Source organism: Poromitra crassiceps (genome assembly GCF_964638095.1).
Source record: "Poromitra crassiceps genome assembly, chromosome: 8".
Classification (NCBI taxonomy): domain Eukaryota; kingdom Metazoa; phylum Chordata; class Actinopteri; order Beryciformes; family Melamphaidae; genus Poromitra; species Poromitra crassiceps.
This window is the reverse complement of record NC_139629.1, coordinates 4,546,316-4,565,120: the sequence shown is the minus strand read 5'-3', so window position 1 is coordinate 4,565,120 and position 18,805 is coordinate 4,546,316. Positions and strand designations below refer to the sequence as shown.

The following is an 18,805-nucleotide window of genomic DNA, read 5'->3' as shown; positions in this document are numbered from 1 at the left end:
CATAATTAAATGTTCTGCCTCCCTGCTGACTTGTCAGTAGTTTGGAGAGACACACCGCTGAGATGTGAACATTGCATCTACTTCCTGACTGCTAGCATGGAGAAATCTATAATTCATAGAGCGGAGATACACAGGAATGTGCTGAAATAAGGGAAAACAAGACCCTTGACCTCCTCACACACGCCTGTGCTATTTTCTGCCATAAGCCAGCCTTCTTATTCTCCACTGATTAAGCCAAAAGAGAGGAAAGCCTGGCCTTCGTGAGCACACTGAATAATTAACCATTGTTTGCTGAGCAACATATCCTTTAGGGTCCGACCGATATTGGAATTTTGGAGCCGATACCGATTTTAAGGAGTCCACCTAAACCGAGCCCGAGTCGAGACCAAGTCCGAGGGGGGGGGGACGAGTCTGAGACCAAGACCGGGGGGGGGGGGGGGTTGCGAGTCTGAGACCAAGACCGGGGGGGGGGGGTTGATACAAATGGCTCTACAGTATATACTCTGTGACAGAAAGTGATCATTTGATCTGAAACACTGCAATTCCATGATATCACTGACCTTCAGAAAGGCTCAACACAGTGGGCAGAATGGAACGTAAAAACACCATACTGCTGCTAAACTCCCCCAAACTGCATATATATATATTTAAGCAATATAGCATGAGAGCCAGTGTGTTGTGGCAAATATATCCCGCTGATCAGCTGTTATCCCACGAGGCCGCAGAACGGTTTCCAAGTATGATAATATAATAATAATAATATAATAATAATAATAATACTATAAGTCCGACTGGCATGGCATTCTGATAGAGTCAGTTGAAACACTACTGTAAGGCGGGACCTCTAGCAAGAAGATAGACGTGCGGGTGATTTGATTGGATCGTTCTGGAGACTGAAGTTGACATTGGCCAATCCTGACGCTTGCTGAGAAGCTGAGCGCTTTCTGCAAAGCCCGACACGCAGCTCGAGCGCAGCGCTGCATTCTCAGCGCTTGCTGAGAAGCTGAGAGCTTTCTGCAAAGCCCGACACCAACTAACGTTACGGGGTTAAATGCGGGGTTAAATGCGGGGTTAACAGCCTTTTTTTGCAAAGAAGACATTAGCCCGTGTCTATTCTTGTACAAAACATAATTTTCTGCGAAGTATTAGTAAAGTTATAAGCGAAGATCGATTCACAAGGATCTGACAGCTGTCTCCGCCATTTTGTTTTTTCTACATTGTCATTTGAGGTAACCAAAGCCTTTTAGTAAGAGAGTTGCCATGGCAACTCATAACCCATGGCCATTGGTTATGAGAGTGGGTTAAGGTATTTATACAATGGCTGTGAACCAATCAGATTGCTTGATTTGAGAGAGCCATTTTATATATATATATATATATATATATATATATATATATATATATATATATATATATATATATATATATATATTAATATATATAACTTGAATTCAGAAAAGGATCAAATATACATAAAATGCTGCCTATATAACTTTAAAAAAATATCGGCACGCAGCGCACAATTGCTCAACTGCACGTATGCTCAGAACGGCACAAGCACTAGAAAGAAGCATGCAATATTTCTCGTATCTGTGATAGGCCGATATCTGCCAATAATGCTCTAATATCTTTATTGAATATCTGTCAGCCCAAGGCTATTACTTTTGAGTAGAGAACTGTTTATGAAACCTAACAGGTTTTTGTCCATTCTACTTCAAGTACAGTACATTCAAGCCTTGCAGATGCGGAACAAGTCAGCGACAATCACGTTAGTGATTGTCCAAGCCAGGACACAGGCAGTCTTCCTGTCTGTCATAGTGGACACAGGCAGTCTTCCTGTCTGTCACATTGGACACAGGCAGTCTTCCTGTCTGTCATAGTGGACACAGGCAGTCTTCCTGTCTGTCACATTGGACACAGGCAGTCTTCCTGTCTGTCATAGTGGACACAGGCAGTCTTCCTGTCTGTCATAGTGGACACAGGCAGTCTTCCTGTCTGTCATAGTGGACACAGGCAGTCTTCCTGTCTGTCATATTGGACACAGGCAGTCTTCCTGTCTGTCATATTGGACACAGGCAGTCTTCCTGTCTGTCATAGTGGACACAGGCAGTCTTCCTGTCTGTCATAGTGGACACAGGCAGTCTTCCTGTCTGTCATAGTGGACACAGGCAGTCTTCCTGTCTGTCATAGTGGACACAGGCAGTCTTCCTGTCTGTCATAGTGGACACAGGCAGTCTTCCTGTCTGTCATAGTGGACACAGGCAGTCTTCCTGTCTGTCATAGTGGACACAGGCAGTCTTCCTGTCTGTCATATTGGAGAGGCACTTTTGTCTTAATACTGTCTGACTGCAGAGCACTACTCTCAGGTTTGCTAAATCATGCTTGCTGTCAAGTCCTTCAGGCGGGTACATTACCTGGAGGGCTTCAGAAAATAAGCAGCTTATGAGCTAAGTGAATTTGAACTATCTTGATCAAACTGCCAGAAGGATGAGCAACACATTGATTGTATTTGTTTCCTCTCTTCTTCTTTTCTTTACCTCAAAGAGAAACGATGTCAAACTGTTCATGGTCTAAGGCAGAGGTTTTCAAATCCTCCCCGGGTTTCAGGAGAGGCTGAGGGAATGGAAGTGAAAACATGACATTAGTTACATTAATTATGAAAAGAAGACCACATAGAATAGCCTAAATGTGTGTGATTTGGTTAAATAGAGTATTTTTTTATAGACATTTCTTTAGTCTGAAGTATGTCAAACAGCAATGTCAGGCTATCTTCTCTCAATTGTTGAGTGTCTATGGGATCATCGTGATTGATCCCATAGGCATCCAGGAATTCAGTGAAACCACAGTGAGGGGGGGGGGGGGGGGGGGGGGGTTGTCCCCAAGCTTTGTCTGAGGGGAGGCTCACAGTCTCTGACTTTGAAAACGCCTGCTCAAAGGCAACTTGATACGATAAGCTTAATTGCAATGCAAATGAAGTCAAATGGTAAATGGTAAATGGCCTGCATTTATATAGCGCTTTTATCCAAAGCGCTTTACAGTCAGTAGGTACATTCAACCTGCTGCTGCTGTGCTTTGTGAGTCTTGACAGACAGTAAGTAGTGTGTGACTTGTGTCTTGTCACTCCTCCAGGTGCTGTCACTCGGGGCCGATGTGCTGCCAGAGTACAAACTCCAGGCGCCGCGCATCGACAAGTTCACCATCCTCCACTACAGCCCGTTCAAGGCTGTGTGGGACTGGCTGATCCTGCTGCTGGTCATCTACACCGCCATCCTCACTCCCTACGCCGCCGCCTTCCTCCTCAATGACCTCGAGGAGCAGAAGAGGCGCGAGTGCGGCTACTCCTGCAGCCCTCTCAACGTCGTGGATCTAATGGTGGACATCATGTTCATCATTGACATCCTCATCAACTTCAGGACCACGTACGTCAACCAGAACGAGGAGGTGGTCAGCCATCCGGCCAAGATAGCCATCCATTATTTCAAAGGCTGGTTCCTTATAGACATGGTGGCAGCGATCCCCTTTGACCTCCTCATCTTTGGCTCAGGATCAGATGAGGTAAAACATCTCTAATGCATGTTGTCCTCCACGTGTTGATCAGATGAGGTAATGTCATCTCTAATGCATGTTATCCTCCACGTGTGTTCTTTCTCTCGCTCTCCCACACACACATCACTCCAGCAGCCATGCTTGCACTCTTATCCGTTTTGACTAAGTCCAGACTTGTGCCGCTGGGCCACTACTTAAAGCATGAATCTTTCTGTCTCGGCTCTGAAAGGATTACTTTAAATTGCACGTTGTTTGTGTTTTCTTTTTTTCTCAATGGTCCTCGTTCTCGAATCCATTTACACGGATTAATGGCTTACCAAATGGCAATCAATGATGCGTTTATGTGAGGAGCCGGCCAGCCAGCCAGCAGGGCTGTGTGTATGTGTGTGTGTGTGTGTGTGTGTGTGTGTGTGTGTGTGTGTGTGTGTGTGTGTGTGTGTGCGTGCACAGCTTACATGCAGATGTGCCATGGTACCACTGGTAGGCTGGTTTGTTGGTAGGATATGTCCCTGCAGGCTCTGGATCCGCTTCAGTGCTTTATCGTGCTTTGTACATGTAGGCACACTCCATTACAGCAGAAAAGCCCCCGATTATAAACCATAAGCATCTTTCCCACTGATGCTGATGCTGCTGCTGAGTCAGTGCAGCGACTGTCCAGTCAACAAACCAAACCCAAAAAAGAAACAGCACATCATCGGCTTCCAATCATAGAATAGAAACATATATATAATTCATATATATAATTCATTACTATTAGTTACAATTAAAACCCATTATCCTTCAGCACAGGGAAATCAAACGCAAGTCATAACTGTTTGACAGCATACATACAGGGAAGAAATAGTAGCTAGCCTTTTATCAGTTCTGTAAATAAATATAAAGATATTAAGATCAGATATAATACAGTAATCACACACTGTACAACAAATCAGACACAAATCAATACAATTGTTATAGCATGGTAATCAAACCTATCCAGTTTGGTTGATCAGTTCTAGGTTGACAAAGCAAATCCCCTCTCAGCTGCATTCTGATTTAGAGAATAAAAGCAACTCAGATATTAGCAGATGGTATTCTCATGGCTCATTTGATTTGGCAGCTTAATAGGGAAGGTTTTACTCTTCGACGGCTCATGGAAAGCTCTTGATTAGAGCAGGCAAAATACAGGATTTTAAATAGATTTTTAGTCAATGTCTTGTTGCTTTCAAAACAAAGCATACGTGCAGGCAAATTGAACATACTGTGAGAAGCACTCGTGCAAAACCAGCATCATGTAGTGTTTTGTTAATAATGATAATGAGGGAGTAATAATTGAGTTATTTTCAAACTGCTACACAGTTTGTTGGAGTAGGAAAGAATTTGAATGTTTTGTCGTGAGCTCGTGGGAATGGGAGGGTAAAGCCACTGTGAGCACTGCTACAGAAGGTTAAGCTTTGATTAGATCACAGATTACAATGTGCACAGTACAGAGGACATGTGCACTAAATATAGATTTGTTATAGAAAAAAAATCGAGAAGATGTCTCATTCAGTTATCCCACTAGGGATTCACATGAAAAGCATGGCACACTGAAGCCTACCCCTTGTCCTTTAACATGGAATGAAATCCCTGCTAGCCTACATGCACTACAATAACTGCTAATTTTGAGCTATTAGGATGAGACTAAAATATCAAACTGCATTACAAAATATGCCCATCTTGTGGTATACAGTATCTGGTCTTAATCATAATTTTAAGTCAGAATACACCCGTGGGGTAAGAAGATTCAGTGAAAATCAGTTGATCCAGGTGATTATTCTGTGAGTGATCTGCCCAATGTAAAGAGAGTAGTGTTGCTTGTTTCAAGGAGATTCTTTAAACAACTTGAAATGCATTGAATCAAGAAACTGAATGAGAAAAAAAAATATCTCACTCCACTGATAGATTGATTTTGCATTTCGCCACTCCCAGATGAACACAGTGTGGCGCCCCTGGGTGACCACACTTGAAGTGACCACACTTGAAATGTAAAAAAGTGAAATTTACTATGGCAATAAAGACCACAGATTTACACGAACGTATTGCTAAATGACAGGCTCAACACACAAACTACAGAAACATGTAACAACAATGTATTAATGAAAAAATATGTCATTTTATATACAGTGATGTCAAGTTTCGGGAAATGGTCTCACTAAAATTAAATGGTTACTATATTCAGGCGGTATCTGCTCATAGCGTACTGGAAGTAACGTGGCCAACTGTGGGCCTATCTATAGGGACTACACACACAACTGTGGGCCTATCTATAGGGACTACACACACGATCTATAGGGACTACACACACTATCTATTAGGGACTACACACACAACTGTGGGCCTATCTATAGGGACTACACACACGAATACATTTGGGCTGATTGAATCCACAAGACTCTCAGCATTCCAGTCATACCCAATTCATGCAATTCCAAGACTGTTTAGAGACCCCAGTATTGAAGAAATATTCAAATACAATAGGTGAAAATAACACTACTGTGTATACATGTACTGCATGTTTTTTGTGTGCCAAAGACTGCATGGGATTAGCCTAAAGTGGGCATGTCTGTAAAGGACACTTGTGGGTACAGATATAACCCATTCTCATTGAGATATCTTGAACTGAGAGGTCAAGGGACCTCTTTGAAAATGGCCATGCCATTTTTCCCTTGCACAGATTTAACCTAAATTTGGAGTGTTATTGAAACTCCTTCCCGACAAGCTACTGTAGCATGACATGGTTGGTACCAGTGGATGCCTTCACTGTTGTCGTTTCATATCATAGCAGTACCTTCACTCTATCTTTCAAAATGATCCAGATACAGCACAGTGCTACAGGACAGTGCTACAGCACAGTGCTACAGCACAGTGCTACAGCACAGTGCTACAGGACAGTGCTACAGGACAGTGCTACGGCACAGTGCTACAGCACAGTGCTACAGGACAGTGCTACGGCACAGTGCTACGGCACAGTGCTACAGCACAGTGCTACAGGACAGTGCTACAGGACAGTGCTACAGCACAGTGCTACAGGACAGTGCTACGGCACAGTGCTACGGCACAGTGCTACGGCACAGTGCTACAGGACAGTGCTACGGCACAGTGCTACGGCACAGTGCTACGGCACTGTGCTACGGCACAGTGCTACGGCACAGTGCTACAGGACAGTGCTACAGGACAGTGCTACAGCAATGTCTGCCGCGGACGCCGGAGCAAAGCAGTTGGCTGGTGCTCCTGGGCACTTGCCCAAAGCCAAATCCTGTCTGGATAATCAGTCCCAGCGTTTTGCTTATTTTCCAGAAAAATAAGACTAAATACAAGATTAATTGACTGGTTAAGAAGGACAAGTGAGCAGACATTAACTCCACTTTCCAAGGCCATTCTGTAACTGTCAGCTAAATAAATGGCCAGGCCGCGGTGCTAAGTGTTGCTGCAGCTTCTTGATGAGACCGAACGAGCAGTAAACTCCCTGGGACTCATTCAGTGTTACCGCCCGTTCATTCTTCAATAAATGAGGATTTATCGGCCCACCGCCGGTGTCTTCACTTGGCTTTGACCACAGAGCCACAGGGAGTTGCCAGGATAGAGAGTCTCGGCCTATTTAGTTCACCGTTGAAGAAGCCCATTACCTGCGTTTGTGAAATGAAATCTACAGTCGTGCTCTGTCACAGATGGAGATTTGTTGCTAGCTAACAAAATGTCTTGTCAAACATACCAACAAACAAACTACTAATCACTAATGAAATCCCATTATGTACATTTTGTTTAGACCACCACTCTGATTGGCCTGTTGAAGACCGCTAGGCTTCTGCGACTGGTGCGCGTAGCCAGGAAGTTGGACCGCTACTCCGAGTACGGAGCCGCAGTCCTGATGTTGCTCATGTGCATCTTTGCCCTCATCGCCCATTGGCTGGCTTGCATATGGTACGCCATCGGCAACGTGGAGAAGCCCTACCTGGAGCACAAGATTGGCTGGCTAGACAATCTGGGCGTGTCCATAGGAAAGAAGTACAACTACAGCGATCCCAGCTCTGGCCCCTCGATCAAGGACAAGTATGTCACCGCACTTTACTTCACCTTCAGCAGTCTGACCAGTGTGGGCTTTGGAAACGTCTCCCCCAACACCAACTCTGAGAAGATCTTCTCCATCTGTGTCATGTTGATCGGCTGTGAGTATGTTTTATCGTCTTTCACAATGCATCCATTAGATTTTCCATGATCAGCTTTACTCTGTGTTTATCTATACTATAGATAAACACAGAGTAAAGTTGATCATGCAAAATCGCTATATGCTATAGATTCTATAGCATAGTACCTGTAATGGTAAAACCCGGGGCGTTATGGTATAGGTAGAGTTAAAAGCACTCGTCTACCACCGCGTGGACACCCGCCGCGTGGTTCAATTCCCAGTAGCGGTACTTCCGGCTTAGTCGGACGTTCCTACAGACACAATCGGCCGTGTCTGCGGGTGGGAAGCCAGTGGGTTATGAGTCCTGGGGGAACTGGGGGAAAATGACGTGATCCTCCCACGCGCTGGTGAAAATAGCAAATAGGGAATAGCGTGACCCTCCCATGTGCTGCACATGTGTCGGAGGAAGCATGGTGCTAGTCTACGGCTCTCCCCAGATCAGCAGAGGGGGTGGAGCAACGGCCGGGACAGCAGGGGAATGGGCCAAGTAGAATTGGGGAGAAAATGGGAGAAAAACATAAATGTATTCTTGTGATGACACCTTTCTGTCTTTATATTTCATCACATTCATGCTTCCTGGTGTTGCTGAGGCAAAAGATGACTCACCTCATCACACGTCTTGGTCACTGTGTGTATTTCAGCGCTCATGTATGCCAGTATATTTGGGAACGTCTCTGCCATCATCCAGAGGTTGTACTCGGGTACGGCCCGCTACCATGCCCAAATGCTGCGAGTCAAGGAGTTCATTCGCTTCCACCAGATCCCCAACCCGCTGAGGCAGAGGCTGGAGGAATACTTCCAACACTCCTGGACCTACACCAACGGCATCGACATGAACACGGTAAGAAACTGTGTATGATACTTACTAAAAAAGTGAACAGAGCTCAATGAATGATAATCACAATCGTTATGCAAAATACTAAAAAAAAAAGCTGTCTTTCTCTTGTCTTCTTCTCCACCGCCTGGACTAACGTCTCTACATTGGTAAGAGCAGGAGGTACATATTTTGTTGTGTTGCCATCTTCATGGCTGTTTCAGCATTGTTTCAGCATTGTTTCAAATAACATCACTCTCATCATTATCCTTACAGTATCCGCATTATACATTTATAGAAATTACGCATGATTTCGGTATGCATTCGTGCAAAAATAGTCTACACACAAACGGCACTTTTCATGCCACTGCGATAGCACATTTACATATATTAGAATAAAGCAAACATGACAGTCAATTGTATTGCACAGATGTCTCAGGCAAGATGCCCTTCTTCAGCATGCAATAATGGTTTCAAATATTCATACCACATAATGACGTTTGTATACATTGAAAAATAACGGATATTGGCAACTTCTGTCAACATTGTAATAACTTTACAGGTAACTTCCTTTTACATGGTAAATGGCCTGCATTTATATAGCAATTTTATCCAAAGCGCTTTACAATCAGTAGGTACATTCACCCATTCACACACACATTCATACACAGATGGCGGCAAGCTACCATGCAGGGTGCTGGCACAGCCATCGGGAGCAATTTGCGGTTCAGTATCTTGCCCAAGGACACTTCAACATGCAGACTGGAGGAGGCGGGGATCGAACCACCGACCTCTTATCACCCAGCCGGTATTAACTACTAGTATTAAGTATGTGTACCAAGTAAATACATGGTCAGAAAAACAGATTATTCAAACTGTGAAGCTTAAAAATCACAGCAAAGCACCTCTGGTACTGCAGTATAGGAATCCAGCTACACTTAGAAACTCCTCCTCTATCACCCATTGTTATGACCGGCTCATAGGCCACAACAAAAGAGGGAGATGCTGATATTTATTTATTTAACAAAACCAATAGTAAAAGTAATGAGTCTGCAGAAAGTGACAACACTGTACATCATTGTAGGCCCTACCAGATGTAGAGCCTACAATGTAGGCACTGAAAGCTAGGAATATCTAGCAATTATTGCAATACAGTACTTTCCTATAAATCAGGGGTGTCAGACTCATAGGTAGAGGGCCGGATTTGTTCAACTGAGACCTCATGGGGGCCGGATTCTTTTTTTTGCTAAAATCAATTCGACTCATTTACCCATTTACTTCACAAAAGAAATACTGCTCTTTCCATTTCTCTTGAAACTGCCTGCATTCCGTGTCAACCTTTCTCTTTTTCGACAGCATCTTGTTCAGGGGCGGACTGGGATCATAATTCAGGCCGGGCATTAGATACCAAGCAGGCCAGGCCGATACGGGCCGATGCGCCCAATTGAAGCCCAATTTGGGTCGTTTAAAGCCAGATTTGGGCCGTTTGAAGCCCGATTTGGGCCGTTTGAAGCCCAATTTGGGCCAAGTCCAATTTTACAATGAGATGCACCCACTTTAACCCTGAATAAAGTAATAAAACCACTAGTAAACCAGTAGGCGGCGCCTGGCCTGCTGTTCAGTGAGTGGCCTGACTGCGGGCACAATTTTTTTTTTTTTTTTTTTTTTTTGCAGGCCAGGCCAGGCCAGGCCACCGGGCATTTGCCCGACGTGCCCGATTATGCAGTCCGCGCCTGATCTTGTTGATTCTTTTGTTTTTTGGTAGGTAGCTGAATGCGTGATTGAATTCCAGCGTGGCATCATGGCGGCTTTGTTTACACCTGATGACCTACTGACATACTTCCTTGTAGTGCAGGTTAATTAACTTATGAATGAACTCTTAGCTTGCTTATTAGCCACACGTAGTTCATGATAATGGGGTGCAAATTTAATAATAATAATAAAAAAAAAAAAAAAAAAAAAAAAAAAAAATCCAAAACATCTCGCGGGCCGGATGAAACCTGCCCGCGGGCCGGATCCGGCCCGCGGGCCGTATCTCTGACATCCCTGCTATAAATAAATAAATAAATTGTTTAATGTAAGTTGTGATTATCAATAATGGCCTCATACAAAGTCCAAAAGTATATATTTTTTTATTTATTCAATACTGGGTACAAACGGATCAGACCAGAATTACAGCTGGAATTGCCACTGAATGTTGTAGTCTTAGTACTTGGGCCGGGTGACAGAAAAAGCAAGGAGGGTTTACCACCCTTATAATGGTGAGTATAAAACATTGAGGCAGACACATTCAGTGTTAGGTGTTACATGGGGGTTTCCTTCATATAGGAACCCCTCACCAAAACATGCAATATCCTGGTTGCTGAAGTGGTGCCTCCTCTGGTCGTTAAGGGCGCCTGTTCAGAGGGAGGGCAACTTGTTGGAATAGTGTGATCCTCCCTCGTGCTATGTCCTACCGGTGAAGCATCCCCTGTCAGGTGAAAAGAAGCGGCTGGCTACTGCCCATGTCTCGGAGGAAACATGGAGCCAGTTTCGGCTCTCCCCAGATCGGCAGAGGGTGGAGCAGCAACCAGGACAAATAAATTAAAATTAGCACTAATGGGGGATAAAAATGGGATGAAGAATTGGGGAAAAATATATATATACAAAAGAAAAAAAGCCACATCTATGTGATTCATGCTATGTAAGATTGAAAATGTCCTGTGGATATTGGATCCATTTAATTTTGGGGTGTTTTTGTGAATTGGATCATCATCATAGCACATTTCATTCTGTAATAGCTTCACGAATTCCCGAATATTTGATACACATCTTGTATGGCCTGAAAGATTGCTAGAGACATCTGTGCATCTGTAAAATGTGAAATTATTTGTGGTTATTTAAATTAACAAAGAGAGAAGGAACATTTTTTGTACTTTTATACAATGAATGCATATGCAGTCAGTCTTTCTCTTAACTCATTGATACCTGATGCAGAATTTGCATGTATATCCCTCATTTGTGTGTGTATCCCTTTAAGAACCGCGGTTCGCGCTCTTAAAGGGATACACACAAATGCTGCATCAGGTACAGTATCAATGGGTTAAGGTGGATGCACACTTGAAGATTTGGAGATTCAGCCCTAGTGAGGCTTTATTTAATGCACTTGGGACATAAAAATGGTGACCTTCTGGTTTGATTATTCTTGATCAGGACTCATACAATACTGCTCACACAATATTTCACATCCACACTTCAACCACAGGTGTTTCCAGTTCAACCAGAGAAAAAACAGATAACGCCAAAACTGGGTGTACACATTGTACTGTGGGAGTTATCAATAACTTATCTTAGCTCAATTTAAAAAGTATGAACCTATTTCAATTGAGAAATAGTGTATTGTCTGTCTACATTTTCACACTGAATTATTTTCTTACTGTATGTACAATATGGATCTTTTTGTGGTGCAGATGCATGCATGCTGCTGTGTGCCAACTGTGTATCACTCAGTCTGTGTAAAGCAAATTGTGAACTTTGTTTCTAAACACATTATACATGTTAGAAAGTACATGCTGAAAACACAAAAGACTGTCAACTATGTAATACTGAATTGTGGAGTTAGGGCTAATGTACACCGCCTCCGGAACAGATGTGGTACGGCTCCGGTATGGCTGCGAACAGACCCACACTCATGATATAATCTGTCAGACGTATGCAGGATCCGACAAAAATAGAACAGGTGCGTAATTTTTCCGTACCGCACGTATCGTCCATCAATTAACGTGGGCGAGAGTCGATCCGGCAATTTTGCCGGATCGGCAAAGCATCTGGTGTACATTGCCTGTTAGACCGTTCAGGAGCCATATTTAGCTTGGCCCCTCCTCTAACACTATATAAAAACTAAACCCCAGAGTTTTGGCTAACGTGCCTCTACCCTGGAATTTCCACACACACACACAAATCTTCTAGAATGTGAGAAAAATATTACTTTGAGCGCAGGAGGGGGGGGGGGGTGTTCGGGGGTGGGCAGGGGTTGGGGTTTCAGAGCAGAGAATACTGCTTCTTTTTTTTTTTGGAACCTAATTGTATATACTTGGCCACATTTTTAATCATTGAAATTTGGCTGGGTGGTTAATAACACATTTCTCTGTGGTGTGACAAACGCAAAACACACTTATTATTATTAGTTTTGCTTTACAGGGACTTTAAGTGGTTGTTTTCATGCCATCTCCTCATCTCTGCGTGCCATTGTTGAGCTTAACTGCAACTTTTAACTGCTGTGTACCAACTGTGTACCAACTGTGTACCAACTGTGTATCACCCAGTTAAGTGTTACTTTCCGTGCCATATCCATATCCTCATCTCTGCATGCCACTGTCGAGCTTAACTGCATCTTTTCATTGTGAAAGCACTCTCATCTTAAAGCAATATGGCAACTGCTCCACATGGCATGCACAAGACTGCATCGCCTAGCTGTCTTGGCAGAATACTTTTCCATATGCGTCTCACCCAAGGCCATCAAAGAAGGCTATATCAGATCCTTTTGTGTGCATCTTACTCATGGATTACCTCTGCGTCATAGGTGTTAAAAGGCTTTCCTGAGTGCCTCCAGGCAGATATCTGCCTCCACCTCAATAGGAATCTTCTCCAGGACTGCAAGGCATTCCACGGAGCCACCAAGGGCTGCTTGAGGGCTTTGGCCATGCGCTTCCAGACCATCCACGCCCCTCCAGGAGACACGCTGGTCCACAGCGGTGACGTCCTCACCGCGCTCTACTTTCTGTCCCGTGGCTCCATCGAGATCCTGAAAGATGACATTGTGGTAGCCATCCTTGGTAAAGACAATCCCTTCTTGATCATGTGTTACTGCCATGGTAGTGTAACATCCAAGGGCGATTTCTTTAGGTCAGTGGTTCTCAAAGTGGGGTCCGTGGACCTTGAGGGGTTCCATTTTCTTTTCTTATAATTGTAACAATTGTATCCAGTAGTAACAGAATGACAGGATGTATGGCGATTGGTTTCATACACTTTCTGTAGGCTAAAACATCTAAAAGCAAAATATCTTTTGGGATGGGGCTCTGCGGTCTAATTTGTGTCAGTTTAGGGGTCCTTGACATGAAAAAGTTTGAGAAACACTGCTTTAGGGAATGGAGCCTGAAGTCTGTTGATGGGCAACTGGGGATCGAAAGGAAAAAGTTTGATTCTGATTTATGTCCTTTATGAAAGCTGAGAATATTCAAACTTAATTTGCACAAAAACTGTGGATTCTGTGCATTATACTTTGACAGCTTACTGTGCATAGTTGCATCTATTATAAAAGGGAGAAAGTGGGCAATGTGCTCGGTTTGTTTACATTTTTGTCCCACTGATGATGTCATAGGAGGCATTGTGACATCACTGATGAAAGTAGGGAGTAGGGATGGGGCCGATCCGATCCAATATCGGTATCGGGTGCCGATATTGGCACTAATTCACGAATCGGATCGGGAATCGGGGGGAAGGGGGGTTGCGCTGGAATTTTGCAATTCCAGCGCGGGCCGTAATTTGCCCATGTATCCTTCTTTGCCTTGTATATTTTCTGAATTTTGTCTGCTTTTTGCAAAGTATATTTAAAAAAAAACTTTAATTGGCCAAATATTTGCCTATACTTTATATTCAAGAAAAATATTGGTATCGGCATAATATCGGTATCGGCGCAGATATCCAAATTCAGGTATCGGAATCGGATCGGAAGGTAAAAAACGTGGATCGGTGCATCGCTATTTATGAGATTGAATTATTTTTTCACTGAGAAATGTATTGTTGCGTTTTGGAGACAAAATGGATTGTGGGCTTGTTTCTACCCTCATGATGAGAGTAAGCATATTTGAATAATCTTGGTCCCTCGGCAAAGAGTCAATTTCATTAATTAATTTGACTCTTTGCCGAGGTACCAAGATGATTCAATGTGTCCTGAAGAAGAGTACAGTCATAAGTTTGTCTTAAGTCCACTTATTAATGCCAAGGAAATAAATGGTAGCTAGGTGGTGAAAGGAGTTTTTGATTATGACAGCGGAGCAAGTTGGAGAGAAAAGTGTGGATATCGGTCAATTCCTCCACAAAAGAGTGGCAAAGAGTCAATTGAATTAGGCTCCCAGAGTGAAGAAGAGTACAGTCTTAAGTTAGTCTCAAGTCTACTCCACTGTTTCTCTCTGCTGCCCAGAAAACTCTGTCCGTCTGTCTGGGCAACATTTATCTCCGCAGCGACTTGGCAGCGACGTTCAATCTGAAAGTGTTTAGTGCACATGGCATAGGCAGGGACTGACCAAGCCAAGATTTAAGCTGTTTATGAGCATGTATGCCTTCGCCATCCTGGGGAAAGGAGGGACACGCCGTCGCCATCTTGGGAAAACGCAGCAAAAACACAATTTAAGCCACTGTATTCGCATGAAAAATATTGTACACATATGAACCAACATATGTCCAAAAAGCACAATGCTGAATTCACTTGTGGATTTGATGTCTCGTTTTGTAAGAGAATTAAAGCTGCAGTAGGCAGTTTTAAACATAAATGGAATGTTAGCCATAGCAACAGCAGAGAGTGGAACCCGAATGACCCTTGTTTATGTGCTGTCATTGGCTAGTTATGTGCTAGGTAACCCGGCTGATTGGTTGCTTTTTTTTGTCAGACCTGTATTGACACAATATTGCCTACTGCAGCTTTAAATATGTTTTTGAATCCATTGGATTGACTGTAGCATTTTCACAGAGCACAGGCTGTCATAGCATTGCTTTAGCACTGTTTAACCCATTGTTACCTGATGCAGCATTTGCGTGTACATCCCTCATTTGTGTGTGTATCCCTTTAAGACCGCATCATGCGGTTCGCGGTCTTAAAGGGATACACACACAAATGCTGCATCAGGTATCAATGGGTTAATAGCACAGGGAGATGAGTTAAAGCTGCAAGAAGGGATTACGACGGAGACAGTTCCGTGTAAAACAATTGTCAACTCTTAAATTTGAAATCACGTTTTGCCTCTGTAACATACCGATGCTAAATACTCATTCCTCTTATTAGTACTGGTGTTTTTCTTCACTGGTGTAGCACATCTAGGTGCTACAGGCCAAGCCTGGATTAAAATGCCCATTCTTCATGAGACTAATGCTCTCCAAAGCTGCACCTGACAGAATGGGGTCTGAGCTTCGCAAAAGCTGCAGCATCACACAAAACCCATTCTTAACAATTACACTGGAAAATCACTGATCTCATAGAGCAGCTCATTTCATATGTGATACAACAAATAATGCTCCATCAGCACCATTTTCAACCCATTTGTTTCTAAGAACCTATGTTATTTGTCTGTTGCTATACAGTCCCTGCCCCTATTTCTAGGTAGCAGTCAGTCTTTAGTCCTAAAAACAGTTTTAATTTCTCAAAGTTTCGGAAGAATGGCAGTTAAAAACAATCCTACAGAAGAGACAGCCTTGGTGGGATTCCATCCTCGGTCAATAGTATTTTTCCAGAAGCCAGGAATTCGTCTTTTAAGCCACCATCTGAGCAGCACATGACCTTCTCAAAATCCATGCGGCGAGAGCTATATATGGGAGATATAGATGGTGGAACTCTGCGTGATGCTGTCTTCTGTAGTAGAGAGGTGTCCGCTGCTGCCTGCTGTGATGGGCAGACTGGAGACCAACACATCATATCTCTGCCTGCTCACAGTGTTGGCATTTGGTGAACCCTGCTGGCACCAACAAACGCCTTTTTCATGATGCCCTTTAACTCAATCCAGAGTTTCAAAGGAAAAGTCGCCAGCCACCGCCAGGGTTTCTGATCATTTTTTACTAATCTTCCAAGACCCACAGAATATAAATAAAGTTTGATTCTACCTTCATCCGTTCTTAAGTTATCGACACTTGAATGTATAGTGTTCACCCATCGAAAACGCCCGTCTGTCCCCAAAAAGCTGAGAAAATCTTTTTTTGTAAATCAATATTCACAGATCCAGAACCGAATCACATGTCTCTGATGGCAGATACTGGCCAGTGTTACACCAAACTATGCATCCCATATGATGTGGTGTCCCTTTCCACCCAAACATGCCTCTGGTCACAACTTTTACCGTACCACCGGCGGGTACCACCGGTGTGAGAGAGATTCACCCCGCACTCAGAGAGGGGAGGTGGGGGTCACGCTCTCGTCTTACCGGGGGCTTCTGGTTCTCGATGTCTGGAGGTCTGGGGCTCATGTCTCAAAATCATGGCTAAAATTGACACTAATCTACCTGAGAGGAGAAGTGACTTGTGTACGTTTACCAGCGTCTGGTGAAAAAAGATCCTTCCGCTTTGAGTGACTGTCAGGAGTCCGTGTGACAGCGTGTCACCTCGGTCAAAGCTGCTCGGTACTAGCGCTTTGAGCAGCTGGCTGGAGCTGTTTTATGGCTTATCTTTACGATCGCTTCTGTGTAACTCTGGAAGTGCAGTAGTATGCGATAGCACGTCAGCGTTGTCTCATAAATTACGTACAAACACGTCAATGGCGGGGAAAGCGTTGAACCATTACTTCTAGTCCTTTACAAAATTGCACCGACATTTTCTACTAACCATTGACTTTCATTCTCAAGTTTGAAACCGAGGCCTATGGTCGATTTACAGCATCTGATTATGAGTTTGCTGAAGAACTGACTTCATTATGTGATAGCCATTATCGACACATATATTCCCTTTGAAGTACACAAGTAAAGTATGTCAATCAAAATCAAACGCTTTTCCCTTAACATCAAAGATGCTTTGAGTTGGCAGTTATTCCTCAGCATGAATAATGAATCAGAGACAGCAAGACAGCTGATGTACAGACCTGTGGAGAGTATCCATACACAGAGAAAAGGCTCTCTGATTTTCAAAAACAAATTGATATTTTGCTGCTCAAGATTCAATAAATGTATTGCCATGTCAACATAGTTGATAGGAACATGACAGTCATTGCAAGTAAATTTGGCATAATTTTTATGCCTCCGCCCGGCGATACCCGTGATGGAATTGCTTCAAATTTAGTCTCCAACGTCCTGAGACTAAAATACACTGGAGGGGGGCTTTAAGGGAATTTCTTCAAATTTGGCTCAAACATCCACTTGGGCTCAAGGATGAACTGGTTAGATTTTGGTGGACACGGGTCAAAGTTCAAGGTCACTCTGGCCCCATGTCCATCCGTTCCATCAAGGAAAGGGACAGAGCTAGGGAAAAGGGGTCATAGCTAGGGATAGGAAGGTCATAGAGGATCAGGGTTCATGGGGTGGCTAGAGGGAGTGGCTAGGGTGATGTGGGATCATGGAGGCTAGGGAAAATTACCCGTAGCTAGGGATTGGAAGGTCGTAGTCAATCAGTGTTCGAGGGGTGGGTAGGGGGATGTGGGTGGTTTAGGAGTAGGGGTACGACCATTTCCCACCTTGAAAACGATTAGCCATGTTGTTGCCTCAAGTGCCATGGGGCTGAATGGCCACACCTCTGCGCTGTGGGCTTCAAGGTGTTTGTGCTTGTATGAGTCTGGACAGACATGGATGTAGACTGCTGATTTTTGGCGGAGGCATACAACCGCCATGCCGTATTTCTAGTTTCAAATTGCCATTGGATAATTTGACATGGTGCACGGTCTGTGTTTGTGTCATTACCAGGCAAAAACGACATCTTTGGAGAAATGTTTCACCTATACGCCAAGCCTGGGAAGTCCATCGCAGACGTGCGAGCGCTGAGTTATTGTGACCTGCACACCATTCAGAGAGAAGAGCTGCTGGAGGTGCTCGACAAATACCCAGAGTTTGCCGACTTCTTCTTCACCAACCTGGAGCTCACCTTCAACCTCAGAGATGATACCCTCAAGGTAAATAATATCATGGCTATTATCTCTGCTATCTCTGCATGTCTAACTCATGTTGTTCCTTTGAATACAATACTTACATTAGCATGGATTTTCCTTTTAAATCTCTTCGCTCTTCACAATGATAATTCAATTATTAGGGTTTATTTGTCTATCAGGAATTCAGAATTCATCATTGTAGTCATATATTTGTCATTCATATCTGTATTAACTAATGAATGCTAACACTTACATTGGTGTAGGCCATCTATTCCCAAAGCTGCGATTCAGATGATGAGGGCACTAAGGGCAGGAGAGGGATCTCCTTCACACCAGATCTACCTAAAGGTGAATAGAAACTCATCTGCAGTCTACGTCTTCGGTTTTGTGGATGCAAAATAGTTCTTTGTTATTGTTCCCCGAG

At 43.6% G+C, this 18,805-nt stretch overlaps 1 protein-coding gene across 1 annotated transcript in view; it reads left to right on the top strand.

Moving 5' to 3' along the window:
* The window catches only part of kcnh7 (potassium voltage-gated channel subfamily H member 7), a gene marked incomplete at both ends in the record, with an annotated part of 60,040 nt that overhangs the window by 33,333 nt on the left and 7,902 nt on the right, over window positions 1-18,805 (top strand). Inside the window, 6 exons of the mRNA XM_083642244.1 lie at window positions 3,130-3,555; window positions 7,334-7,733; window positions 8,395-8,606; window positions 13,129-13,381; window positions 18,200-18,405; window positions 18,645-18,729. Of these exons, the coding sequence (XP_083498370.1) occupies window positions 3,130-3,555; window positions 7,334-7,733; window positions 8,395-8,606; window positions 13,129-13,381; window positions 18,200-18,405; window positions 18,645-18,729 (1,582 nt within the window). The remainder of the gene's footprint in view (window positions 1-3,129; window positions 3,556-7,333; window positions 7,734-8,394; window positions 8,607-13,128; window positions 13,382-18,199; window positions 18,406-18,644; window positions 18,730-18,805) is intronic.